The sequence below is a fragment of the Varroa destructor genome, unplaced genomic scaffold, assembly GCF_002443255.2.
Source record: "Varroa destructor unplaced genomic scaffold, Vdes_3.0 BEIS01000003.1, whole genome shotgun sequence".
Classification (NCBI taxonomy): Eukaryota; Metazoa; Arthropoda; class Arachnida; order Mesostigmata; family Varroidae; genus Varroa; species Varroa destructor.
Window position 1 is genome coordinate 8,536,623 of NW_019211456.1, and position 27,942 is coordinate 8,564,564.

The 27,942-nt window shown below is 40.0% G+C and overlaps 3 protein-coding genes across 25 annotated transcripts; 2 read left to right on the plus strand and 1 right to left on the minus strand.

The window, feature by feature from the left end:
* Window positions 1–1,356: 1,356 nt before the first annotated feature.
* LOC111246672 (P2X purinoceptor 4-like) lies at window positions 1,357–10,451 on the plus strand. 8 transcript variants are annotated; one of them, XM_086983343.1, is made up of 11 exons: window positions 1,357–2,062; window positions 2,229–2,372; window positions 3,167–3,370; window positions 4,663–4,729; window positions 4,837–4,953; window positions 5,084–5,164; window positions 5,445–5,668; window positions 7,858–7,947; window positions 8,061–8,202; window positions 8,651–8,935; window positions 9,770–10,451. In XM_086983343.1, the coding sequence occupies exons 3-11, from the start codon at window positions 3,189–3,191 to the stop codon at window positions 9,911–9,913; spliced, it is 1,332 nt and encodes a 443-aa protein (XP_086839469.1). In that variant the 5' UTR covers window positions 1,357–2,062; window positions 2,229–2,372; window positions 3,167–3,188; the 3' UTR covers window positions 9,914–10,451. The 8 variants fall into 8 exon arrangements, with proteins under 8 accessions (XP_086839469.1, XP_086839470.1, XP_086839468.1 ...); XM_086983344.1 differs by having other exon boundaries at window positions 1,357–1,945; XM_086983342.1 differs by having other exon boundaries at window positions 1,357–2,372.
* Window positions 10,452–12,574: 2,123 nt separating this feature from the next.
* On the minus strand, window positions 12,575–17,696 carry LOC111246673 (uncharacterized). The gene is made up of 4 exons (XM_022796650.2): window positions 17,660–17,696; window positions 17,287–17,494; window positions 15,185–16,160; window positions 12,575–14,581 (listed from the first exon to the last, which is right to left on the minus strand). Exons 2-3 carry the CDS (start codon window positions 17,490–17,492, stop codon window positions 15,416–15,418), a joined length of 951 nt encoding a protein of 316 aa, XP_022652385.1. The 5' UTR covers window positions 17,493–17,494; window positions 17,660–17,696; the 3' UTR covers window positions 12,575–14,581; window positions 15,185–15,415.
* Window positions 17,697–18,128: 432 nt separating this feature from the next.
* On the plus strand, window positions 18,129–27,138 carry LOC111246675 (uncharacterized). Of its 16 annotated transcripts, none has more exons than XM_086983363.1 (8): window positions 18,138–19,641; window positions 20,582–21,833; window positions 22,660–23,059; window positions 23,360–23,386; window positions 24,229–24,334; window positions 24,608–24,755; window positions 25,362–25,533; window positions 26,245–27,138. In XM_086983363.1, the coding sequence occupies exons 5-8, from the start codon at window positions 24,235–24,237 to the stop codon at window positions 26,398–26,400; spliced, it is 576 nt and encodes a 191-aa protein (XP_086839489.1). In that variant the 5' UTR covers window positions 18,138–19,641; window positions 20,582–21,833; window positions 22,660–23,059; window positions 23,360–23,386; window positions 24,229–24,234; the 3' UTR covers window positions 26,401–27,138. The 16 variants fall into 16 exon arrangements, with proteins under 16 accessions (XP_086839492.1, XP_086839486.1, XP_086839487.1 ...); XM_086983353.1 differs by lacking the exon at window positions 23,360–23,386 and adding an exon at window positions 23,218–23,359 and having other exon boundaries at window positions 18,140–19,641; window positions 24,150–24,334; XM_086983354.1 differs by having other exon boundaries at window positions 18,140–19,641; window positions 24,150–24,334.
* Window positions 27,139–27,942: the final 804 nt, after the last annotated feature.

A 27,942-nucleotide genomic window follows, 5' to 3' on the forward strand; every position in this document is an offset into this window, starting at 1 on the left:
TTCAGGGAGTAATTATTTAGATAGAACAGAAAGCGGCCGCTCCGTTAAAGCAAGCGTTTACTTAAGGAAGTATCACCGAAGGTACTTCATAATCTATTTCACATTAAATAATCATTTGTGTAGAGCAGCTACGAAAATCACGAAGACTGGATACATCATTATGAATAGTGCTTATATATATAAACCTAATAAAAAGAATAGTATGAACTGTATATTTATGTAAAGCGTTTTCTAGCTATTTTCGGGCCAGTACCGATGGGGCTAAAGTATCCCCCATTATTTAGGTGGCTCGTAAGTAGAGACAGGCGGTATCCTCAGTCGTCATTAGCTTGTGCAGCATTCTTTTTTACACCTATGAGTGAATATAATTACCATGTCGGTCATAGTAGAATGTGTGTATCGTTATAGCCCAATTATACCTATAGCTAGCTATACAACGATTTTGAAGGCCTGCCTATACTCCAATATAATGGTTGTACGGGTTTTCCCTATGGAGATATATTGATGCGCTATTGATATGTTCAAATATTCTACGGAAACATTTCATAACAAGTGTCCCACCCACGTACAAGTTAAGCTTTTTCTGTTAAAGGTTATAATTTTGATCGCCTATAAAGTTGTTAACTGCTAGTTTAGATCAGGTGCCAGCTGGCACTTGCCACTAGCCTTTTTTCGGGGAAGAGAAGCTTCTTGCCTGCCACATGCATAAATAGCAGGGTGGCTGAGTAAATGCTAAAAGATCTGTTTACATATCAGTGTATACAGAAACTGCTTTGAACAATAGATATGGTTTCGAGAGAGCTAGTGTTTTTTAATTTGACAATACTATTAGCTTAAATTATGAGGGAGCCAAGTGATGCAACTCTTTTTCTATACTCCAGTGCACAGTTATTAGTTACACACAAAAAGTAAACCGTCTCTAGTTTTACTATGCGTAACCCAGCGGGTCCACTGACTGCAATAAACGATTTGTCAAGATGTTTCGACAGCGGCTTTCAAGAGCGACAGCGAGGGGTAACGCATTATATGTTGTCATGGGTTTGAGCGCACCATGATTATCACTATTATCATACATCATGGCCCCATCATTTCTTTTGTAGTTTCCTCCCAGCTAATGCTGAGGCTCATCTTGGCTTCTGGATTGCCGCTTTTACGCCCACGAGTAGGTAAACCGAAGCATTATCGACTAGCAGTCTCTACCTACTAGCGAAACCGGATATATTGCTGGCCAGGGTAGTTCAGGCGTCTGACGGTGATGACTAGTGTGTAGATCACCGCATAATCTTTTTCATCTTCGAGTTCAAACTCGGGTCGACAATTTCGTCGGCGAGCATGAGAGGAGATAAGGTAGGTTGGACTGATGCCTGTTGTTGCTACTGTGGCGTATAACGATATCGCCATTCGTAAGACACCAAATCGTTGGCGGAGTAACGGCTCTGTCGAGGTTGAATGTTCCGAATGGAACCCGCTGTACGGAGACGCCGTGCATTTTTCTTAAGAAGCACACGACCATCAAGACGCCGCTAGCATTTGCTATCTATTGTGTTGCATGAATACCCATCAGCCAGGAACAGCTTAGGCCATTTTTAGCTGATGAGCTGCTCAGCAGGGTCATGGCCCTACGACTGACTTGCCTGCTATGGACTTAGAGTTGAATGGTGTATACGCTGAACGCGCAGAGTGTACGCTTGCTAGACGCTGTGGACGGATATTTTTTGTGTTAGCTACAGACATAGGCGCAAATTTTCAAGTGCCAACTAAGAGTTTCCTTCTCGAGCTTTCGACTAACGGGACCATTGCGTTGATGCTTCTTAAAGTTCGAGCCTCGAATGAACACACTGCCAGTAGCACAAAAAGATTATTTATTATCGGGTCCAGTGTGGCACGTGGAGATGCCAACATCGGCTATCGCCTGTAGTCCCTCTAACTGCTCATGATAGTGTTTGTATGTCCGGCATCATCACAGTGCTTGCTGAAGTTTTCCATTGTACTCAAAAGATATACCTCTGGATACATAATTGATCTTCTGTGCAACTCAGCTGTAGAAAGGAAATCTGCTGTAGTGTGTATGAAGTCTGTTGATCATTGTGCCGGGTATATGTACCGCAATCGCATGAGGATTTCGACAACAGGCGTGTGTCACGCTGATATAAGCTATTGTAAGAAGAGAGCCTGTCACTAGGATATTACTCTTCATGTCTGTTACTTGCTTTCTGCATTAATTCTAGATCCAAAAACGACACGGTGGAGTGCTTTCGTCAGGCAGGTGCCGTTGCCGGTGAAACTGCTCTTCTCAACGAGTATCTCGTACGATGCTATGATTTGCAAGGGGAGTCGTGTTTTTCGACCTGTAAAGCCGACAAGCGCTGCAGGTCAGCTGTCAACGGTTCTTTTACAGATATAATAGCTTTTATTTAATCTAAAATACGGAAGGTAGTCATTATGTTTGCATATAATCAAGTTTTCCTGTTTTGGAAAACGATGTAATAATAATTTTTCGTCGGTTTGTGATCAGTAAATCCGAAAACCCCTATGCCGCTCCTGGAAGTTCGAAGATATTTTTCTAATGGTGATTGGTGTTAGTAAACCGGATCACAGCGTTCCGTTCGTTGAATTTTTCACCGTTGACTCAAACTAATTTTAATAGGGGAAGCCAAAAATCAAATTATCTTTAAATTGAGATTCTAGTTATAAGGACACAAACCGCATAGAATATGCCGCATTGCAAGGGCTATATCTATTATTTTATAATACATCCAAACTCATCAATTTGTATCAAAATGTAATTTATCAAAAATTTGTTAAAGCCGTTAAAATATCTTCCATGAAAAACGTAAATAGTAGGTTACTAAAATTGTAGATCTTGTCTTGTTTTCAATAAGCTGTTAAAAGCAATTTATAGATTGCATCTTTTTAAATAATAGCCCACGAATACTATACATGTCTTGAAAAAAATCTATCGTAGCTGAGTCGGCTATATTTAACAGCACAAAAAGTGTTAGTTTTTAGAGAATCTTTTTTTAACTTCATTCATGCAAAGTCCAGCATGTACGTTATCAGCGACTCCCTTGATATTCTTTCAAACTTCAAAGAGTCAACTTAGTAGGAGTGATCTCTAGTCAGCTTGAGTGACCGATCTTTTATAAGCAAGTGTCGTTTTTCTTAGCTCGCGTTTACCGGTTCACTACATGGATACCAAAAGAAAAACATGTCCAATACTGGTCTATGAGGACAGTTCTCCGGGCTTTGTCAGACGCATGCTAGACGCCCTGCTCGATTACCAGACGCTTAAGATTATCAACATAGGTGACAAGAAAATAGGACTTTTACATCGACTTATTCAGCTAATCATCCTCGTCTATATAGTCGGGTGTGTAAAGCTTCATACGTTAACTATTTGCTAGTTTAGCTTACGAAACACTTAAGCTGATAGTTCGAAACTTAATTTTGTAGTGTTTTCAACGATAATTAGAGGTGGCATGCGATGTCATAACATCAGTATTTATGCATCATGGACAGACGCATTGAATATAGCATCGTAAACATATAATTTGTGTACCAACCATTTCTATTGATTGCACTAGTTGATAATAGCGGTTTAGTAAGTCTTAACTAAACTTCGTCTACCAATCACTTTCGAGTTGTCATGGTCAGTTCAAGTTGAAATACCTATTATTTTATCTAACTGTAAAGTGTACATTTTGCATGTGGAGCGTATGTACTTACAAGTAGAAGTATAATGTCGATAGATAATGAGATATACTTACGACAGTTTTACATTTTGTACTTCAAAAAGCTTCTGATACACTTAGAATTGAGGGAGGGAGGCGATTATTAATTGAATGCTATACGGATGCGAAAGTTTCTATGTGCAGACGCTATAGGAGAAAACCTTATCGAGTTGGTTTATCTTAAGATGGCTCCCTAATTTTTCTAACAACATTTTAAAGTTTACAACAAATGAAAAATTTCCAGTCATGAGTAAAATGTTCAACCAATATTAGGGCAACAAAATGTTAGGCTAGCCAGTCTTCAATTGCTTGGGTCCTAGTTTAGTCTATAACATTACAGATGTTTTCAATATTTAGATGGCAGTAACTGAACCGCCTCTCTGGTAAAAGGTCTGAGTTTCCAGTAGCTTGCTTGTGCCACTATCACTGCTTCATTTATGAATTGATTCCATCAAAACTTGGCTCTCGAAAGTTGAATTTGTAAGGTTCGTAGGTGCTAACGGAGGACGCATTACACTAAAAAAATTGTAACTGTTTTGCAAATCTATATGAAAAACGATGAATGTTGTCAATGGCATAAGTGAGATTACATGCATGGCTGTTATATGCAGTGCAGCAATCATAAGTTACTAGATATAAATTCTTGTTTGTGTGTACACACATTGTGCTTTCATGCTTATGCCGCTACCTTTCGCTTCAATGTGCTTAATTACTATTATCGCAATACTTGTTTCTACATATCATTGTTCAGATTAAGAAAACAACAGACTCCATTGACAACGCTGTATGTTAACTGCACGTCTTATAGGACACGCAGCAGTAATTCGAATGATTATGACAAGCTTGTCTTAAAATAGGTTGCTTACTTAGAGTAGTAGTAAAGAGTTTGGGAAGTATTTCGAATTAGATTTGGTAATTTGGGAATTCGCAGGTTCGTTATAATCTACAAGCGAGGTTATCAACAATTTAGCACGGCCAGCTCCGCTACAACAACAAAGGTATTCCTATTTTTTTCCGAACAACTAAATACTTACATTATGTAGGTCTTTACCTTTATTATGTTTGTATAAGTATATTGTAATTTGTCGTTACACTGACTGTACAGGTGAAAGGAGTGGCGTCAACGTTGCACCTTCGTGACTCCGATTTCGACTCATCTGTGCCAGATACTAAGGTGTATCGAAGAGTATGGGACGTTGTTGATCTCGTTCAGCCTCCCAGTGTTAGTAAAATTGAGAAACATATTGTACCCAACTGCTAAGTTATTATAGTAACAAACAAATGAAGCATACTATAACCTAAAAAAGTTTTTAAAACTTCTTTTTTTTGTTCAATTTGTTACTCACGTTTAGGAGCCCGATGCTTTTTTTATCACAACAAATCTCATCATTACGACGCAGAGGACAGGTCTTTGTCCCGATGAAAATATTAAGGTCTGTGCAACACTGAATTTATTTGATAAATGCGTTCTAGCAGCGCTTTAACGGGTCTATAAAACACTGTTTCATAATCATGAAGCTACTTTGGATTCACACAATATATTTCTACATCGTAGATTAAAAATAAAATTTATGGAAAAGCAATAATTTATGGGTATACTGAAACTGAAAATCTGTTTGAAAATGTTTTATTCAGCCACAACAATGAGTAGCCAGTAACGTGGAACGTAGTGATCGAACGATGGCTGAAAATTTTAAAATAGTTTTATGGCAGGATGCGCGTTGCCATTCTGATGCGGATTGCCTGGACGGCCGAAGACTGCTGCTCGGTCATGGCGAGCAGAGCGGCCGTTGTGTAACAACAAGCGGTTTTGAATTGGGAAAATTCGATCGACGAATTAATGGTGCGTCTTCATGGAGGGCCGAGGCCGCTTTTCCTAGCGAGGGAGTTTGCGAGGTTCGGGGCTGGTGTCCTGTGGAACACGACATCGGACCATTGTGAGTTTTCGAGTACCTGCACTGTAATAAATTCTGGCAAACGTGCTCTGGAATAGAAAACTTGCAGCATTTAGTACTAAGTTAATGCAATAATTTAAATACACAAATAACTTTTTCTTTTAACTCTTTATTACTTTTTTTTACTTTGTCTGAGCATATATATATATATATATATATACTCAAAAAAAATATATATATATATATATATGTACTTTAGAGATCTATATATGGACGAGATGAAAATAGAAAAGTTTCTTAGAATTTGATGTTGCCGATAAGGTCGCGCCGACCGAACTTGTGCAAGTGACCGAATAACTGTACCTGAAAATCCGCTATCTGCCCACCCAGACGATTCCTGCTCGAGTGTAAAGGACGAAGGCAACATCAGAAGTCATCCGTTAGATAGCTGCAATAAATAGGCCAGTGGGGATCCAAATTACCGCAGAAGGCAAGCCAGCCTCGGAGCAACCTCCAGTAGCGCCTGCGTTATTAGGTTGTCATCCAACGCACTAGCATCTGCGGAACGAGACTGGATGAACAAGGAAAATCAGGACTATGCCGTTCGGCAAGCAAACGGCTATATACCGTATGAAGTTACCACATATGAACCGTGGGAACTTCGGAAAGGCGCTAGGGACGTGCCACGGCAATGGACAGCGGTTCGAGAATGCCGCGATTCTTAGCGAACTGCGGTAACGATGCACAGCTACGAGAGCGGTGGCCATTTACAAGGCGTACCAGCGAGGGCGCAAGCCCGTTAGCGAAGGGCGGATTTCATACGCTCCATTAGCTCACGGCGCGGACTCCCAACATTCGACTGCAATTGTTTATATAATAACTACTTACTTTTACGATAACGTTCTTTCTTGTATGAGGATATCGGGTCTGAGCCGAGTGCGGCTTGTTAGACGAAGGTATATAGAACGCACTGAATATAGCAGCCATTTTACAAAATATTAATATTAACAGTTTGGAGTGTGAACTGTACCTGTGATGGCGTCTACTCGTTGCCTAGATCAACGTTAGTCTCTGCCTTTAAACTACGGCAAAAGACTGTGTATGAGACCATTACTGGACCGACAGATGATTAATTAATACATATTATCGCTGAAGGATGAGTTTTTGCGTTATCATTGACGTATTAGCTCTAAGTACCTGCTTGATTATGTAATAGCCGTAATGAAATCTCTGCTTTTACATCTAAAATGCTACTATTTCCAGTGAAATAGTTTTAGTGAATAATGCCTATTTAAAATATACTGCAGGTCTAAATAAACTGGGGAAAAAAAATTAACTTAGAGCAAATCAAACCCAAAACTGGATTTATTCAGCGAGCTCTTTGTCCAACTTCGTAATTGTGCGATCGTTTTATTGTTTCACATTTTAGCTTAAAGCATAGTCTTTGTAGATATGCTAAAAGAGAGGTCCAGTTCCTTGATGGTTTTCCTATAAGACCTCTGCGGACGAAGTCCAGGCTTGCTACTATTCAGAGCAACACCTTGATCCCTTACATATAGACTACGATAGATACAGAAGTCCCAAAAACTTGCTAGGTCACAGCCTTTTCTTGTACTCTATTTTGTTAATAACAAGATTAAATGAGGCTAAAACTTAGCGTGGAATTAGAATAAGCAACCAATAAATTTGCAGCCAAAGACATAGCCATTTAAATGGTTAGCCTTATTCAATGAACGAACAGAATGTTTGTCCACGTAATGTCGTCAAAACTGTTTCCACTTAGCATTTTAATATTCAGAATGTTCCTACAGCCTATCAATTTTCAATATCCCCTTCACAACACCTTCGCACAAATTTGTGACCTTTTCCTACTTTCTGCTGCCTATGTTAGTTAAATGCTATCTGGAGTACTTCTGCTATTGTTAAGCTACTTTTAAGCTTTTTAGGCCAGCATCTTTTTATGCTTCGGCGATCACCCTGTTATATAGGTTGAAGACTTTTCAGAGAAGTACGCCCACTCAACATGAGATTACTATATTGTATTATGCATTTACATTAACAAGTTAAGAAGCCGAGCTGATTAATTACTACATACTATTCTTAAATATTTTGAGGAATTAGGTTAAATGATTTGTGGAAAGATCTACAGGGGGTTCGAATTGTCGCCACGGAAGTATCATTTAAAGTGTCTATACATTACGCAACCAGATTTGCAAATTCTGTATTTTCAGACGGAATAATACCCCTCTCTTCCGGGATGTCCAGGACTTTACTGTACTTTTGAAGAACTACGTTGACTTTCCAGTATTTCGGCTTAAGTTGTAAGTATATGGATAGTTAGGCTCTGATATCTAACAACGTTCAAATATTCATCATCGTTCATATCTGTCGCGAGCAAACAATTTACGTTTTACAACTTTATGTTTTGATTTAGGCGAAATATTGACGATTTACAAAATCGTAGCTATCTGCAGAGCTGCATCTATCATCCGGACCGAGACCCCCACTGTCCGAAATTTCGTGTCGGTGACATCATCAAGCAGACGGACAATTCGTTCGATAGCATAGCTGTTAAGGTAGGCTAGAATCGTCCCAAGAGAAGTGAAGCTTCGTCTGCAATCAGCCATTCAAAACTTGATCTTTTTGAACAAAATAAATGCCAACGTCCTCTCTCGGGTTACTCGTGAATTGAAACCCTAACCAAGACAGCGTTTATAGTAACCTGGCAGATAGGATGTTTATAGAAAATATTTTGTACGCAATTTTCTTTCTTTTGATCGCCTGGATTGCTCTTTCAAGAATAGTAGATTACCATTTACTAGATTTTTTTCCATTTTTGAAACGGGACCGTAATAAAACGTTCTGAACGAGTCCGGGATCATTCGTAACGGGTTGTCGATATTCAAAATGGCTATTTTCTAAATTCGGAAGATTTGAAACAAATCGCAATATTCTATTTTGAAGTTTGCTAATTTGGCTGGCCGGATTGGCTTCTCTTTTGTTTTCATTTTATCGATACTTCAGGGCGGAGTCGTTCGTATAGTTGTGAACTGGGATTGCAATCTAGACTGGGATTCACGAGGTCGTAAATGCGTTCCTCTGTACACGTTCAGCAGAATTGATGACGCCAAGGCAAACCTTGGACGTGGCTGGAATTTTCGACACGCTCTCGTTCACGATCTTACCCATCGAACGTTGTTTAAAGCTTATGGAGTGACGTTCCGCATTTCTGTGCAAGCCCGTGCTGGAAAGCTCAATCTCATACCCATTGCTATTAACGTTGGCTCCGGACTTGGACTTCTAGCCGTGGTTAGTAATGAATGAGAACTGCCCTATTTCTCTAGCCAGTACCCTGTATTTTGAAAAGTTTACTTCCTAACCGCTTTGCTTCATGTGTCTAAAAAGCTTGGAAGGTAACTAATACCTAATGTTGAGCGACATCTTTTTTCTGCTATTTCACAAAGCTATTTCAGCTGGTAATCAACGTGGTGCTGCCGACGCTAGTTTCAAATATTTGCCTTTGGTTCAGTATAAGCGAGATCGCATTTTAGTTACACGAAAAAAGTTAAAAGAAACTAGACTAGCTAGGACTCGCCAATGAAAACCCGTTAACAATCGAAATCTTATTCTTCAGTGTGATACGTCTTCAGTCGTACGCCAGAGTTTATTATTATTATTTATTATTGTGTCACTTCTTATAGTACTGTTAGTTAAGTGAGTAAATTTTCCGAATCGTTGATTTTTAAATGTAAACTTAAGTAAAACACTAAAAACTTGCTCTTATTAGGAATCTGGCCGGTATAGGCCCCGCTAGGATTGTTTGGCGATTTCTCAACAGACCTATGGAACAAAGGTCATGGCTTAAGTACACCTAATTTTCCTTATTTCATTCTCTATCTTTCTGATCATTAATAGTTAGTAAAAACTTTCGCCAATGCTGACATTTGAACCTGTATGGTAGCATTCTTGCCAGTTATGGTTGCCGCGGCAATGCACCCAAAGGAATATACGTAAACCACCCAGACCGTGCCGCCTCCGATCGAGTCACCTACGTTCATATTGACAATAATAAAAAAAACCCAGCGGTGAGCATTTAAGTGACGTGATCGATTGATTTGTGCTTAATCTTTAAACTGTTTACAGAGGAGGTGCCATACGCGCTTGTATGAAATAAAGCAAGCCTATGTAATACGATTTCCTTTGAACAGGGCTAAAAGATACGTACGTAATCCATCCGCATTTGTAACGAATGTCAACACGGACGTTTCAGGCGAAGGTCGTGTGTGATTTTGTTGTCATCTATTGCCACCGACATCGAGAACTATATAAACAACACAAGTTTCGCTTCGTTGAGATCAGGGGGCAGAAACCACGCGCCACAATTAGTGTTAGTGTTTAGCAGATATTTTCTCAAGCCATGTGAAAAAATAGGCTTAACTCCAACTTACTTTTTGTCAATTGTTCTCGATAGTCATAGATAGTCAGACATGAAATTTTGGAATCCTTTCTACTTGACTCGCGCTAAGAACTGGGCTGGCAGTCGACTTCACTAGAACAAGCTAGCTCACTTGACTCAATCCATGACTATATCCCATAGCTCTTAAGTTTACGCATAAATTCTTTTTTACTGCTCAAACTACGCAAGTTTTTGCAATTTACTGTAACGATAAAACTTTTAATTTCGAAACGCCTTTTATATAAGCTCTGTTGTAAATACTTTCGGAGCCGCTGAATGCGTTTCCAAACCCGTCAACAACGTTGTACATAAGCCAAGTAAATGGCCTGTAAATACTATTCATCAATAAATAAAGGCTGATTATTATCACTAACTTGTTTTGTTCGGCTATCAAATTATGTGACTACTACGTTCACTAAGGACTGTTTGGTGATTTTTGTTTACTAGCTACGACAGGCCTCTGGCTCGCCTACGGTACGTTATTACACTATGGAAGCGGACATAAAGTAGCTAGACAGTTCTCAGGGCTTTATCTACTACAAAACAAAGCTAACGCACATTATAAATCATCCGACATATATACATACAATTGGCATTATCCTCTGTGCAGCCGTCCGAACGAACTCCGCTTCAACAAACAAAACGTCCATTACACTTCATCTGGTTTCTTTTTAGTCGACCATATGCAATGGTCAGTCAATATCCAGCGGGCGCGGAAACAACAATGTTGTTAATTGTCGTTAAATGTTCATGTTAAAGATTTGTGATTTCCGTAAACAAAAAAACAGCTCGTTTTTAATGCGGCAGTTGACACAGGCGAATATTGATGCGACACTTTTTCGTGCTACAGTATCCCTTGCGCAACCCTAACCTGAGGCTGGGCTCACCTAGTCACTTTGCATTACGGTTACGACATTTATATAGCTACATTTTGAGCATATATGTATATATACATATTTGACCCTCATGAAGTAAGATAGATTCATGCAGAAATCGATCACGCTATGTATTAAACGTATCGATTAACTATTTAATAATAGAAAACCTATTACGATCGCATAGGACATTATTTGTCGATCAAAGGGTTTGAGCCAATTAGCTTCTTATTGCTATTATGAGTGCAAACGGCTATCTGTATCGCTCTTCCACTAGGCTACTGAACGCTTTCGACGTTTTTTTCTCCACTTTCTCTATGTAGCGTCGATTTGCCAGCTACTTTGTCCCGTCTCCGTTTCTACCGTAGCCGTTGCGTAATAGTGCATTACCAAATAGCACCTGTAGCGCAACATCTTCTGGACGTGTTTTCTATGCGATGAGGCTCGTTCTCACTACGATGTTAACGCACGAATACTAGACTCCCCTCTGCATTTATCATGCGATCTAATCATAACACTTATACAAAAGGCAAAAGGATTCGACCTCATGCGGACAACGAAGAACGCCATCAAGACACCGCTCCCGATTGCCCCTGTATCGAATCTGTGTGTGTGTTTGTATGGCATGTTTGTGTTAGGTCTAGCGTTTATAGACGTTTAGTCACTGATGCTTATGTACGAACAGGCGATGAAAGGAAATACAACATCGTCAGCGGACTACCAAGTGCGTTCTGACAGAACAAACAACACGACAGTTTAATGTTGCCGTCATTATGCGAGGAGGTAACAGCGAAACTACTATGGTCAATAGGCGCCAATCTGAAGTAGTTGTTGGTCACCTTGGGGGGTTCTTACCGATCAGAGCGACTGGCACACCATCGAAGCAGAAATGCCCGAAGCCGCCTTCGATGTTGTCAATCGAACTTAAAAAAAAATGCTTATTTCGGTATCCCTCCTAGATATTCTATGCGTACAATATTTTAGCATGCGATGTCAAAAGCAAGAGACAATACATAGAAGGTGTGTAGGTACTTGATATCACCAGCCTGTGCATTGGTGTACAGTTGGCAAAACAGTTCCCGTGCGATTACAAGAGCACCGTTATAGAATCGACTCTGTCGTTACCAACGAAAGTAGCGAAAGGGACGAAAAACAGCCAACCAAACCAGTAGCGATAGTGGCTGGAATATATGACCAGATATAGGAACTGGAAGTGACGCCAAATCATGCGTAGATAATTGGATTTCTGTGTGCGGCAGGCTGTCGCTGTAGATCGCCCCCCTAAGCACTTGAAAGCGGAGAGGCACCATATGTGTACATACGCGACAGGACCTATCGCATTGGCCAGACATGGCGGTCGGCAGATCGACCAGCGGCAAAGCACGAACACGATTGTATTGTCATGACGCAAACGGCACCGATGATATCACCGTACAACGCATATCTGTGGGGCGTCGGATAAAAGTTTCGATATGTGAAGGCTGTACCAACAAGCGCAGCTAACTCGCAAGAATCGATTGCTATACGTTAATAACCTGTTGTCTCGATAGTAGTAACGGCACATACTCACTGCTAGAATAAAGTATTACTAAATAATAAAGTATAAAGAAACTGGTATAAGTGGCAATCAGCTACGTTTATTGTTGAAAAGGATATCACTGTTACCATTGCTATTGTTACGCTCATTTCTGATTCGCAAAATATTAAAGCAAACGTTTCCTGGCGAGCCGTAACCAGTGGGCTTCAATTGAACCAGTGGGCAATTCGAAAGGGCTTTCTTCGTTTCGATACGATTTCATACTTTCGCTGCATTTACTGACTGCGTCCGTCATAACGATATTCAGAAAACGTATTGAGTTACCGTAGATACACGGTCAAAAATGATAGCTAAAAAGAGGCACATATATAGTAATATGGAAACGTTTTGTCTTCTTGTTTTGTTTAAGCGCCCGCCTGATCGCGATGAATCCAGTTATCTTTATTTGTTTCAACGCCTTTGTTATGACCGTTCTGGTTTTCGTTATTGCCGGTGCTGCCGACACTCAACTGAAACGTGAAGGTATTGATAAAAATTAAAGCGATTTGCCACTAGCCACTTGTTCACATGGAAACTCGGGCCTGATGACAAAAAATAGCAGTCGAAGATGCTGACGGACATATATACAACTCGCCAATTTAGGCGGCTTCTCGTATTTAACGTTAGACAACAAGCCACTTGCTAGGAGCGTTCCCTATGACAGAGAATTGAGCATCGTACTATTCTCGAATTCATCATGACAAAAACAAGTAGAAGCGGAGCCCTTGGTCTAACCAGACTTTATCTGAAGTATGACGAACAAGTTTAGGTAGCTGATCAGGCTGTAAACGGGACCACAAACGACGGCCTTGTTTCATTACAGGTGTAGGCGCCTATTTGTGGTGAGCGCTTGTTGAACAGTGGGGTTTGCTTTCGAAGGCGACAGGAACGATTATCAGGTATCGAATGGGCACTATGGAAACGGTAAAATGTTCAGCTTTAGCAGTCTTCTAAAACATCAAGTACTATGTAAGCGGCACATTATACATCTAGTAGAACTGGGTCAACTGTTGCACCAGCTACCTTCGGTGACAAGATGTGAAATAATCTCAAATTTGAGCGCTGCCTGTTATTGACACTGACTGTATTTAAGCGGAAAGTTTCCTATCGCTGAGTTATACGGATGCTCACGCGCAGGCATGGAAGACCTAACACTATGTGTACAGAAGCTCCACTAAACAGATGAAATAACGTTGGAAAAATCAAACATTAAACATACTATCCGCACTCAAACGAAACAGTGCAACGTTCACATAAAGCAATATAGAGTTATAAGTGAATGCCTCGTGTAGTTACATTACATACATATATTTTCACACAAACAGCAGCTGTGGGAATCATTGCCTTTTCGCGCAAACGTTTACGCCTATCTTTTTACTGCAGCGGTCGTCGCTCGTACGCTAAACGCTATCCGGAAGTTCGCTGGTTTTGGTGCTGTAGCGCTGACCAGTGATGGTGCTCACCAGATCAGGTTTGTCTACGACTTGTCTCTTCCGTCGTATTCCATTCTATCCCATTGTGTTCATTAATCGCTTGCGCGGAGTAAAATTAGGTAGTTTCAATCCAGACAACAATAACGAAGAAGTGCTTCTAAAATAGCGCCGCAACGCGAGAGGGAGACCGAATACAAAGTAAAATTACCAAAAAAAACATTTCGGTTTTTAACCTCTTAACAGCCGTAACAACATTAGACAGACGCACAGGCATTATTTAGTCAGTAGAACCGGCACTAGGCGTGCAGAAGATACATAGTGGTACGTACATACATATATACATATCTGTAATAATAGAAGTTGGTGCTGCAACTTCGGTTGATTCCGTCGGAGAAGTGCTCGTAAAACGTTTACCGCGTAATGGTACACTGGTTGAGTACCCACATAACGCGTGGGTGGGAGACACACTAACGACAACATGACTGTCCACTGAAGGCTGATCCTTTTCTTTCTTCCATTCATGACAATTTGTGGAGGTAAATGACCATTCTTCTTTCCTAGCCATAGAAGATGCCATGGTTGCCTTTGCCATATTTGTGAACGTGAACAACTTTGCTGAAATTCAATGTAAGCATATTCTTATTATAGAAATAGAAACTAAAACAAAATACACTATATACTTAGGTTACACTATTTGAAATATACGTTAGTTAGGCAGAACCGACGACATGCACTTGGCGGACATGGGTGAACGCGTGCAGATAACAGCGCCGTTTCATGCACGTTATACATCCTAGGGACAGCATGAAGGAGCAGAGCGTACAGTTGGTTTGTACCACTGTTTCATGTCATTTATCGCGTTGTAACACAAAATAGAACGGTATTGCCTCGGAGCGTTGTCTTATGCGACTGGCTCGCGGTACGAAACGAAGTGCGCTCACGTCCGATTTCGAAATAGGACCAACTTCACTGTCCCGTCAATCAGTAGGCAGTCGTCATTTTACCACTGCTGCACCATCGTGTCGAATCGGCAGTTTAATACAGATAAAATGATTGCGGGTAGTCGAACGTTTTAAACTGACTGGGTTCATCTGTTGAACCAAAAGAGGCAATACATGTGAGTACAGAAATCCTATCGAAAAAGCCTTACAAAGCTGTGATCACCTACTAATTTTACTAATTTCTGTTTACGTTAGTAGAATTTTCCGCAAAACCCACCTGACCAAATACGAAACGACATGGTAGCTAGCAGACGGCGGGCATAAGCTTTGATTATCAAACCTTGACGCCAATATCGTTCTGATGTTAGCTTGAATTTTGTCGCTTTCTGCCTAATGGCTTTGTCGCACGTCGTCAGACAACCTTATTCTCGCTGGGAGGTAATTATCTTTGCCTTGCACCTGTCCATAACGAGCCTTTTCCACAAATAATTTCGTCCTAATTCTAACATTACTCTCGGTTCTCTTCCTGTTTGTTATCACTTTCCGAACGACTGAGCCACTCATTATGTGGCTTCGACTTGAGGAATTTCTTCTGCTTGTTTTTTCTGCGGATCGCTCTCCTTCGAGCGAACGAATCTTCTTCGACGCCGCTAACGTCCTTAACTCGGTGATCATGTGAATTGTGTTGCGCCTCACTATCTTCATCCAGTTGGTGATAATGTTTTTTGCTGTCCTTGTAATGGCTCGGTGCGTCCTTATTGGTCAAATCGTGTCCTTCACTGTCGATCTCTGCCTCGTCATCGTGATAATGATGATGCTCATGAACGACTCTTGTGGATTTGTCATCTTGACTTTTTGGTTTGTACAGGTAATGAGCTTCTTCCTCGTGTGCTGGTACTGCCATTGATGTTTTCCTATAGGAAGTGACATCTTCGCTAACGACTTTGCACTCGATCTGGGCGTCAATGGACATTGTACGGCTACTAGATCCTTCTGGTGGATAAACAGCTTTGTGATATGAGGACTTGCTGTAGAATGGCTGATACGCATGTGTCGATTGGAAGATTGTGTGAGAAGGCCGAAAATAATGGTAGGGCGAGTAAGCCGAAAGCCACGAAGCGTATTGAGGCCGACGTCGATGCTCAAATGAGTATCGCAGAGCTTTGCGCAGATGTCGGAGCAGCGGCGAAGGGTGAGGCCGTGCTCGGTCTAAGTATGAATGCTCGAAGGTTCTGTAGTACGTAGTAGAGGGACTAGAAAGGACGTTAGCGACACGGGAAAAGGGAAGGACAAATGGACAAGATAGCAATTAGGACAGCAAATAGCAGCACATTACAATAACAGTAACATTATTCACAACAACATTAACAGACAAACAGATACATAACATATAGATAAGCACACAGCACAAGTGAATCTGTAGATACCAATAGGACCCTGTTAGACCTCCAGTACAAAAAAAAAACATTACAAAAGACACACAGAGAGATACGACAGAGGAAGCAATGGGGACTTAGGACCCTTCAAGGTCGATGCGCAAAATGTGTAACGTATCCTCGAAATTACTTCTTATCAATTAAGGCAAAGCTTCAAAAGAATCTTAATTAAGTACAAATATGGGTTATCCTGACTATGCGTAGAACATCAGACGTTCGTCGGTTCATTTAGACAAATCTGACTGCTTGAAAGGCTTCGAAAAACAGAAAAACAAACGAGTGATTACCATTTGGCAGCACATTACTTCAGTGAGCTCTCTGCGGGAATAAGCTACTTTTTACAAAAATAGCCGAAAGCATTTCGAAGTAAAAATTCAATGAAGACTATACGACTAATTTGATATTCATACTTGTCCTCCTATAAAAACAATATCTTTGGTGGTAATGGTCCCTACTTGATTTTTTCACATTGTGTTTATTTCTATAGAAAATCAATTAGGATGCGCTCTCACTTAAAAATACAACTCTTAAACATCAAATTGCTTATGTGGTGTATGCAGTACATAGATCCCGTCGTGTGTCATGCCTGCGTTTCTCTTGTAATCATTTACCGGTTTAAGTACGTTTAGGTACTGACCTTATTTGTGCTATGCTAAGCTAAGCTAAGCTTGATTAAATCAATCTTAAAAAAGTAAATTCATATTAGGTAAGGCTGTTCAATTGTAAACATTGTTTTAGACAATATAAATTAATGCAGGAGCTATATGAATGGTAGATAGAAATCTCTAGCTACCGTTCGTCCGATCAATCGTTTACCCATATAGAATATACCTATGCGAGTCAGTAGTGAACGCGGCACCATCTATATACGGTATATGACATCATACAGGTCTACAACACAATTTCCGCGCATCTCTAATATTATACTCAGAGAAATACTCACAGATTATATTCACGGTCACGGTGAGCTCCTGTAACTGCGCCGGCGACTACCCCGCCGGCAAGACCCGCTCCCGCACCAGCAACTACGGGTAGGGCAATACCCGCTATCACTTTATGCACTATTTTCGCCTCGGCAATTTCAACTTGAGACCAGATCACAGCCATTATCACCGCAAATAACACTGACATTTGAAAAAAATTACGCATGTCTGCAAAACAGATCGTAACAACAACAACAACGAGAGCAACAATATCAAATATTAACTACTGCCTTAACCGAAGTATCACTAAATGATTGTATTCCATAGGAATCTATATTTAAAAAGTTTCCACCGTTATTAATCACACGATGCATTTCGACGTGTCGAAGCTACCTTCGGGTCCAGAGAAAAATAGTGGATTACGACGAAATAAAAAGTTACATTGAATGAGCTACGGCGCGACCCGGGTCTGTGGTCGCCTGTTGAGCGAGGGTAACGTGAACACTGACGCGAAAGGCAACGTCTGGGAAAGTGAGTCCGATATCAATTGATCTTTAGCATTACCTTGGAGAGAAAACAGCTGTACCAAAAGACCAATATGTCATAAAGGAAACGCTTTCGTCACGTAGTATCAACAATGTGTACCTCCCACAATGTCGTCCTACTTTGACGGCTAACGGAATCCAACTATCCTAGTTACGAGGTCGGCTGATGCTTGTACACTTCTTTGATCAACAAAATTCTGTACGAAGCTTTATTAAATCTGTACTGATACCTCATGGTGTAAGTTGCGAGTTCAATACCAGATCGCATGGGTAACTGCATAGCGGGACCGTTTAGTGAACCGAGAGAAGATTTACCCGTAGCTGGTTGCCGTTCGGTAGGGTCAATCTTCGATTCATATGGTTCTGCTAGTCGTGAAAAGTCTATCGACTATAGCTATTGCGCATGAAGATCAATCGTCACTCGAAATGATCTCTATGAAATTAGCTCTCGGAGATAGAGTATCAACAACGTTGGCACTTAACACTCACACTGAAATCCATACATAGACCAATCATGAATATGTAAAAGTGGGTTGTTTTTAGGTTTTAGAAATTAATTTTTTTAATGCAGATAGAGCGGGTGCCGAGTAAAGCTTCCACTGGCGAGAACGTTAGAGTCTGTAAAAGAACACGCTTAATAGTACTACTCTTGATTACGACTCAATTAATTTATATGCGAGTTCTGACGTACGGCCTAGCTGAAAAGCCTTGGTGAAAATCTTAGATAAAAGGCGTGCTCCAGAAAACAGGAACCCAATAAAAGTCGACTGCGTGTAGATAAGTAAGCAAAATACATTGCGATAGGTGAGCATGCCTAATACTAACATAAAAAGAAAGCCCAATATTAGGCGTGGTAAAAGGTCTAACATAAATTAATTCGAAATTGGGCCAAAATGACTTCGGGACAATCTGAGCCTCAGGATTAAATGTCGCCAGGATATCATGTCCTGAGCAATCTTCCGGATGACCGCTGTCATTAGAAGTCCGCCACCCACGAAAAGAACAGCTGACATTTAGCAGATAGCTGTTAGATCATCGTCATCTATCATTACACAATATTGATAATAGCGATTGATAGGAACTGTCTGTTCATTGTACCCGCTAGAAAGATTAGTATGACAAACTTCATAGATAAAGACAAACTTTTGGCATATAAGAGAAGCGTTCAGGCTCTATGCGATTATTTATTGTTGGGCTATTTGTTGCGGGTGGTGCAGTCGCAATCTACTCTTTAAACCGATATGCGATGCTCTATAGATAAAGCTAATTTTCATTGACGCTCCGACACATTTTTAATGAGTCGTATGCATGTGAGCTGAATTCTTTAGGAACATGGTCCAGCTTCGTAGTCCTTCTACAATACAGCAGTTCTTAACAGCTGGAGCTTCTAGGAGAAGTTGGCATCCGTCAACAAAATTCTGACACCGTACAAGTTTACTTAACCAAAATTGATCAAAGCATCAGCTAAAGTAGGAGCGGCTGTAGCGGATGATAGGAACGAACGAGTGTGAGTGCATACTACTGAATGTACTTAGCTTCGTGTCTATTCAGACGGGTGGAAGCGTATGTTGTGTAGGGTAAAAGACCACTGGCTTGGCCTCGCCCTTCGGTCACGACCTAGGACAAGGGATTTGGCAGTAGCGGCGGACGAAGAAGAAGCAACCCCGCTTATTAACAGCTCACGGTGGTTCGGCTTTTGATGTTTTCGTCATCGTGTTCAGTACAGGGATCACTCGAGAGCCGGTCAGTGCTCTATGAATGAAGTCGGCCATCTAACGGCAGCGGAACAAGCTACCATAGGCAGACAATATGTCTCTATTTCACTCAACAGTGAGTTCCTTCATGGTTTATGGTTCTTCCTTTAATGTCGTATGTTTGATAGAGTCGGTGTTTATTATTTTAGGTACTAAAATTAAGTAGGTGCACGCTCAGTATTATCTATCCATGCTACAAATAAGCAGGAGTTTTAAAAATAAGACGGTTCCTATTAAATGTGCAGTGAATCTTCCCGTGTTGTTAAATGGGTGATATTTATAAATAAATAAAAGGTGATATTTATGTGATCGACTCGGGTCTATTTTGTGGGAGTCATTGTTATTTTTCTAGTTAGTGATTGTTGAAAGAAAGACTCAATAAAAAAAACAAGTAAAGGTTTGCTGTGTTCGGTTGAGCTGGTGCTGAAATGTGTAAAAGTAACTTACAATCTTATAGTGAATTCATTGAGCTTCTTGATGTTCACATCAAGAAGTCATGGGTGCTTCTGTTTAGTCATTTCTATACGTTAGTTAACTTCTCCAGTCGCGTTGTCTAGACAAATGCGGACCCATTTATCGTTTGAAGTCAGGAAGTAGACGATACAGTTTCTTGATACAATAGGCTCTTCAGATCCCTTACATCAAGAGTGACCTATCGTATTCTATTATCATTTATAATTATATATTTTTTTTATTTTCATTACTTTTTTTTTCAATTTAATTTTACATATTGTCTAGTCGTACATGTCAATAAAGGGTGAACCATATTGAAACAGGTCCTGGTGTATAGTACGTTTTCAAAATGTAATTATAACAGATAGACATATTACCGACAGAATAACAATAGCCAAGCAGGCCCACCTGACTTATTTCCTCTGCGTAAATTTATAATTAATAGTCAAGAACTAATTAGGGACTTTGTTAAAGAGTCGTCACTGAATCTATCGCATAGCCCATAACCCATAGCTGCTGATGTGTGTCGTGTTTACTAAGGACATTTTTTTGCTACATTTCAGAGAGTTATTCGTATAATTGCCGTATCCTGTCTTGTCGCCATGATTCTATTGTCTCGAGCTGTATCGGATCAGGCCCAGCCTTCGAGAACGTTTCAAATGTTAGACGTGCCTGCTATTGATTACTAGTCACAGATCCATGCAATTCGACATTAAAAATGTCCTCTCAATTCAGCAATAAATAAATGTCCCACTTTAAGATTGAGTATCGCTTAATAATGTTACATACAAGTAATTACAGTAATAGCTATCAGCCTAAACAATTTACGATCGTTCGCTGACAGACTCTGATATCGATAGTAGGCCCGATCTATGCGGAAATTCTTCTTGTTCCATGTAAGAGGGGCCTGTGCCCGGACACTGACATATGGCTTAAAATAATGTGACTAAATTATATTTTCTTATTTCAACGCATTATAAAATGAAGTTTATATTGATAGGAACGAACATCACAATCTTTACTATTGCAAATCGGTTGTTTAAAATCTTAGCGAGAGAAGAAATTTTATATGTGGGTTGTTGTGTTCCGATACTATTCAATTTCTGATGGAAGAACGCTCAACAGTTTTAACCGTCATTGAAGACACCGTATATTGATGCGCGCAGACATTCGGAATTAGTACTATTTGGCCATACTCAATATCAAGTCCATTACCAAGTTTTATTTTATCGTTCTTCTGAGGATTTATATATCTAGTTGTTTCAATCGACCAACTGCACGAGCGCACGGATACATGTACGTTATCTTGTACGAAAATCATCATTGTATAAACTTCATCAGCTAACTACAGGGTCTATAGCAATAATACGAGTTCTCTAATGTTCCTGACGGACCGGTCAGGTTGTCTCTAGGACGATAATGTATGCAGTTGACTTCCCAGGAATCATAGGACGATGCATGTAACTAATATTAGAGTCACTTATGGCACAAATTGTCCGTCATATTTCGATCCGCTCTTGATCCGTCCATGACGCATTGGGCCCTCGACCTCTATTGGCCCCCTGGCGCCCGCGCAAATGGTTCGACATATTTAGGCCGAGCTCACTAGCGACCTGGGCTTGAGAACGAGATCCAAACAGGCGCGGAAGAACTAATTATCGTATTTTCGTTAGCCAGTCGTGGGTTAGCGATAATTCTCACGTAGGCAGCGTCACGAAATCTCTACAATTATATGCAAAATGCCACTGCCGGCCTTGTTTAATTAGCCACCCGTTTTCGTGCACGATCTAAGTGGTGACGACAAATGAACGTATGGTAAGTAGAAAAATGATCGAATGACGTTCATTTGACGGCTACTGTCAAACGACAGTGGTTCGACATATTGACCGAGCATATCTGCAAAGCTCAAAGATACTGAGGTAGCTTTCTATCGAGCTCGTTGTTGGTGGATACTGGAACTGTTGACGAATAAATAAAAATATATATATAAAACTGTAATCAATTTCTGTTGTGCGATTGTGGCTAGTATGTGACTATTAGGATCAAGCTTTGCCCCTTGCTTTTCTGTCTTGCCTTTAAAAGAATGACGCGTAAATTCCGTGTACGAATACCAAGCATCAATTCTTAGTATCTGCCACAGAGTGTAGTGCCGACGTTTTGTAACTGCGGTGGTGCCCACTGACAACACAGGTTTCTTCGCACCTCATAACACAGCTGTACAAGCTTCGCATACTTCACATATAGAGCGAGAATATATTGATACTTTGACTTATATCGTCAAGAAGAATTCTGTTAACTGAATATACGACTTGATAATTTTCAGTTGAAGCCGTATGTAGAAATAGTTAGATAGATAAGCGCTTCAAGCTTAACGATTGGTTTGCTACGGTAATTTCTGAACTTTGAAACATGTACATCTTCCTTCAGACTGAATTGATTAGATTGATTAATTTGTTAATTAATTGCCTTACTGTTCTACTTACGGCAGGCCCGCTCTGCTGGTAGGACGCTCTCATATTTTGTATTAAATGCAATCAATTTCATCTCACAACGGCTGTGTGTAGGGGTATATGACTAGAATCCAACTGTATGCTGTTATTAGGCTATTCAGTTCTTCTGTTAAATGAGACGCCACTTACAGGTCCGTGATCGTTAGACGCTGCGCTTTATTGACGATCTCCTCTTATAAACTTTTCAAGCCGTCGGTAGGAATGGATAATTGAGGTGGGGAGCGTTCTAAGCAAACTCAAGTCCGCGCTCATGACACGAATGACCTAAGTGGTCACCGGCGCTCGATCAATAGTTACAGCACAAGGACCCTAGACAATTGCAACCATCTCTAAACTGACTTCAGCGCTTAATGAGTGATGTCTTAACGTCTGCGAGCACTTGAGGTGGGACCTGAGACAAACGTAGCAGCACTTCATTTCTGTGGCTTTGCTGCCGGCCTCTAGTGAGACAGGACAGAATACGTTTAGCGGCAAGACGTAATCGGTGCATTTCAGTTAGAAGAGTGTTATTGATTACTGAATTGACAAAAGGTTAAATATTTTTCCAGTTTTACGCTAACGTGATTTTGTTATATTGTTCCCGTCTTGCGAGGACTGTTTAATGAGAACATCACATACATATTTAAAAGTTAAAAACGTACTGATTCTTGAGATTTAAAGTAAGATCCGATTTGGTTTGCGGTGTGAAGTGCTTCTGTGTAAGGTAGCTACACCCTTACTTCCGGCTCATAGCTGGCTCCGTTGACTTTCCGAGTGGTTTCATAACTAGTTCTATAGAAACGCCCTACGACAGCCTTTTACACTACGTATCTCTTCTTATCTGAATTCAAGGTAAAATTGTGCGTTAACAAGACAAAGGTAACTGCATTTGTGTATTGTACGCTAAAAAGCTTGTTATTATTTAGCATTTTGACGATTTCCACGTTACAGTGATCGTATCTAATATTCCTTGTGTATATTTTAAAAACACCTGGAAACGCCGCAGACGCTGTCTGACTTTATCAGAACATAGATGTCATACGCTGGGATAATATATGAAAATACGTTTTTCGATTCAAGCCCTATACTTATAAGTAGTTAGCTCTTTTGTTCATTTTCATCATGTTATTAGGTATTCTAGTTCAGCTCTTTGCTAACTCCAAAGTAATTTCAGTAAAAGGCATAGGCTCTCACAATATTTATCTGGGACTAAATAATTTGCGCAGATCAATATAGTGAGCTCGTGGAATTCTATTTTAGACTAATTTATATATTTAGAAGCGTACATATGATATTAAATTATAATTATTGGCCAGATGTTGACGATGCTTGCCATCCTCTGTTAGGTACCCACAGGATAATCCCCACTTTAAGCACGTTTCAGATAGCAAAAAAAAAGTTTAACTCCACTAAATTTTAGCTCTCCGATTTTATTTGGCCCCTCTTTAAAAGACTAGCAGCATCATTTTGAAGTTAACGCTTGTTTGAACTAAACGACGTAACCCTAGCGTCTGATGGAGCCACCTGATCGCAGATGCCGCCAGTCGTTCCGACTCTGTATTGAACCCGTTGAGTCTGCTTTTAAGCATGTACGATGCCATTTTCAGTTTTTGTTCTGTGTTATTTTGTTATGTATGGATAGTATCAGCGACCTTCTGATCAACAAATATTCAGCTGCGATCTTAAGTTAAGCTTGTCACGCTAGCATGTCGGGTTTAAAGGTGGCAATGTTCTTGGGAAGCGTACGAGAAGGCAGAATGGCTGACCGGGTAGCCAAAGTCGTGCAACAGTCGTTAGAGAAAAGGGAAATGCTCGTACAAATCTTCGGTAAGTATACAGACATAAAAGCAGCGAAGGTATTATGTCGTTTGCTTCGGCTATCGCGCACGTAACATCGTGCCCACATAAGCAACAAAGGATGGTCCTGAATATTATTTTATTGCACCTAATATCTGTACAATCTCATTATGTACCTATAGAGGTGTTTAGGCATGATTCTTAATGTTATAACTATGAGTCTATATATATATATATATATATATATATATATATATATATATATATATATATAAAAATTTCTTGTATGTCTCTTTCTGTAAGATCCTCTAGAGCGTGAAGAATATCACATTCTGCGTAAGCCAATACATTTTTACTCTTTGAATGAAGAAGTACCTGAATATCTTGTGGAGGATAATCAAACGCTGTTAGATTGTGACGCCTACATTATCGTCTGCCCTGAATATAATAGGTAAGAGTATACATTGATTTTACTCTACGAGACGTATGTACGAGAGACGATTGGGGAGTAGGATTTATCTATTGTGCTGATGTTTCTGTAAACCAATACAATTTTCGAAATTAGTACTTCAAGGTAATTGCTAGTTTTGGCCATGAACAATTAATCGGTCAATATAATCTGATCTTGTAGCTGCTATCGTTGTGAGTGCGCTATTATGAGCACAAAAATGGAGCCGAACTATCGTTATCAACATTTATCACTTGATAATAACGTAACCCATGCGTTTTCATTGAAGAAGTGTTGCCTTCTTTTTGCTCACTTATAAGAGCAGTATATCGAAAAAGAGTTTCAGCATTTAATACTGAATATCGAAGTGCAGAACTAGCTATCGTCTATACGAATATGGCAATATTACCCTTACAAACTTGGGTAATGTTTTTTAATCAGTTGACGAACTCTGATTCGTTATCGTTGCGACATATTCATGATATTAGATCGAAAATATAGCCCAAGATTACTCTGTGTAGTTTAAGTTGTATCAGCCAATTAGCAGTACCTATTTGTTATGGAGTTCTGAAAAAGTCAAAATTATTCCTAATCTCTTTGATTATGTAGGTGCATTCCAGGAGCCTTAAGCAACATGCTCAATCACTTTCCTCCTGCTACGTTTGCTGCTAAACCTGTAGGCGTTGTAGGTTACTCAATGGGTCGGCTTGGAGGTGCTAATGTTACCGTTCAGCTAAGAGATTACCTGAACGAACTCGCCATGATCTGTTTACCAATTATGGTAAGGCAACCTCTTACCGCCTCATTGAGCTACTGGAAAGAGTATATACACACATATAGGTGTATACAGAAGCAGCTTTTTCGCATCAGCCCCTTTAAACTTGTAACAATTGAACACCAGACCGCTAAGAAGGTCATGTAGCACGGTTGCCACCTACAGCGAACGACGTTAAGCAGTTAAATGGAGAACGCTTTTTATACCCTGAAAGCCCATCGTCTAATAGATTATAGAGCTTATGCAGTAAATGTTTGGCCATCGCCGAAAAATTTCAAGTACGTTCATTATACCATGTGCTGTTACAGCGTAGTGTGAGATAATTCGTCACGGGTTTACTCTCTTTTGTCTAATCCTAAAAAAATGTGAGGACTACTTATAATCAATAGGCCGTGCAGTTTGCAAACATTTAACGTTTATAATAGTATTCAATGATTCTAGCCCAGGAGTGGTACCGCTGCCTTGTGTCGTATTTACGCTGCATAAAGAAAAACACTTATTCAAGTACGGTAGTAGAGCTCTATATTACGATAGTTGACTCATGATAACTTCTACATTGATAACTACCCTAGTAAAACACTATTTCATGGCAAGACAGCATAGTCGTGACCTAAGCCTTAGTAGCTACGGTAGCTTTTCAAAAGTTAAGCAAAGCTTGTTATTCTAATAGGTTAATTGAAATGAATAATATCCGATCTTTAAACATACGTTTCACAGGTAAACATTCCGTTTGTATCGGAGGCTATTTCAGTGGAAGGAGACATATTAGACCCCCGCCTAGAACCTTTACTCAGTAACATGCTCAATCAGCTCGTGTGGTACTCCTACGCCATGAAAAAAATAAAGGAAGAGCATGGCCAAATGCCCCTTTGAGCAAAACGTAACAACGGCAAGCTACGACCCGCTGTCTATACCTAGACGAGCGTTCTTTCTGATCGAACAAACCGTCGAAACTTTTTGAAGCAATCAACACAGTATACTGATAATATATCTTACCGTATCTTTATTTTTGAAAAACTAGAATCTCACTCTTCCATGAAATGAAAGCCATCACTTTTCCATCATAGTAAACCATTGTCGGCAATCGTTTTCACAAATGAACATCTCTTAAATGGACGGTGACGGAATTTTTACACACTCTTACTTTCAACTACCAATCACATATTAGCTTAAATTATACTGGAGAAAAGGTCAGGAGGGAAGGAGAAGACCTGAGCCCCTTCGACTAGTCCTACTAAAGTGTCTACAGCGTAACGGCTGGTTGCCTTTAGCTCCGTTTGTCCTAAAACAGGTGGTAATTTCACTCGATGACGTTAGTACAGACTTCGCATAAATCGCGACACACGATACGATTTCTCAGGAACTGAACAAACAACTGGAACTTATCGACACTTCGTAATTTTAGGCGTTCCCAAAAAGCGCCGAATTTAAGTTATTCTGGGGGTTCTTGGTTCTATGGGAACTAGACATTCATAAGTGTTACAGCGACATTAAAGATCACAGCTCTGGCAAATTATACTATGTTGAAATGATAGCTATCCCGAATGCGACTCGTATCTTAACATTGATCATGACAATAAACTTGAATTAAGCTATGCGAAATATTAATAATTCGTTTTAATTATTCGTTCAGTCTTCGCTTAAGTATTATAATAATTGCATGCTTAATTACTAGAATTTTTATATACACCCAATAGCTGATTGTAGGCGTTATTCGAAAATGCGTGTAGTAAGAGAAATTGATCGTTTATAACTATTTCTAATCTTTAGCGAGAGGAGAGGAGATCTCTTCTCGGTGACAGATTCGATTCTTGCAAGAATCTGTAGCTTTTCACGACATCTGATACTTTTAATCGACTTTTATCTGCTACTAAAGCCGTTAAAGCCTGAGGGCAATTTGCTGAAATACGTAAAGAATTTCTAAGTACTGCCAACACTAACCGATGCCTTCTTTCAAAAATGTCAAGATGTTTTTGCTTTTGTTTTGTTAAGATCTACATTTAATACGATATCTCGAAGAACTTTTCTCCCTCTCGAGGGAGCACTATGCACATATACTTCCATCTATCAAACCGAATTATTTAGAGCAAATTACCCTTCATTTGTTTCGTTTCAACGATACTTTCGATAACTCGCCACTTAACATATGCAGTAGACGCGAGTGAAGTGACTGGAAATTACGAGTCTGTAGTTGGCTGTATACAAGTGTCCCATGGGTTTTCGGTCCTAAGCTTCATAAACGAGTCGATCATTTCTATGAACGAGCTCATAGTTTATGGTACACAGGAGCGAAAAGGTATGACAGACGCAGATACCTCATTTTTTTGAAGTGCCATGTTTAGCCGAAGCGAAAATTCATTTTGCAGGTTTGGTAGCTTTCGATGGCTCGGGCTCGTTTCTGCTTGTCAGCGAAAT

Excerpts from the sequence above, each read along its gene's own strand:
- LOC111246673 (XM_022796650.2), bottom strand. The coding sequence starts at position 17,492 with ATGCGTAATTTTTTTCAAATGTCAGTGTTATTTGCGGTGATAATGGCT. Across the intron at positions 16,161-17,286 it reads CGTGACCGTGAATATAATCT|TCCCTCTACTACGTACTACA; the intron begins GTGAGTATTTCT and ends CGTCCTTTCTAG.
- LOC111246672 (XM_086983342.1), top strand. The coding sequence starts at position 3,189 with ATGGATACCAAAAGAAAAACATGTCCAATACTGGTCTATGAGGACAGT. Across the intron at positions 3,371-4,662 it reads ATCCTCGTCTATATAGTCGG|GTTCGTTATAATCTACAAGC; the intron begins GTGTGTAAAGCT and ends GGGAATTCGCAG. Across the intron at positions 8,936-9,769 it reads GACTTGGACTTCTAGCCGTG|AGGAGGTGCCATACGCGCTT; the intron begins GTTAGTAATGAA and ends AACTGTTTACAG.
- LOC111246675 (XM_086983357.1), top strand. The coding sequence starts at position 24,214 with ATGTCGGGTTTAAAGGTGGCAATGTTCTTGGGAAGCGTACGAGAAGGC. Across the intron at positions 24,756-25,361 it reads GTCTGCCCTGAATATAATAG|GTGCATTCCAGGAGCCTTAA; the intron begins GTAAGAGTATAC and ends TTGATTATGTAG. Across the intron at positions 25,534-26,244 it reads TGATCTGTTTACCAATTATG|GTAAACATTCCGTTTGTATC; the intron begins GTAAGGCAACCT and ends TACGTTTCACAG.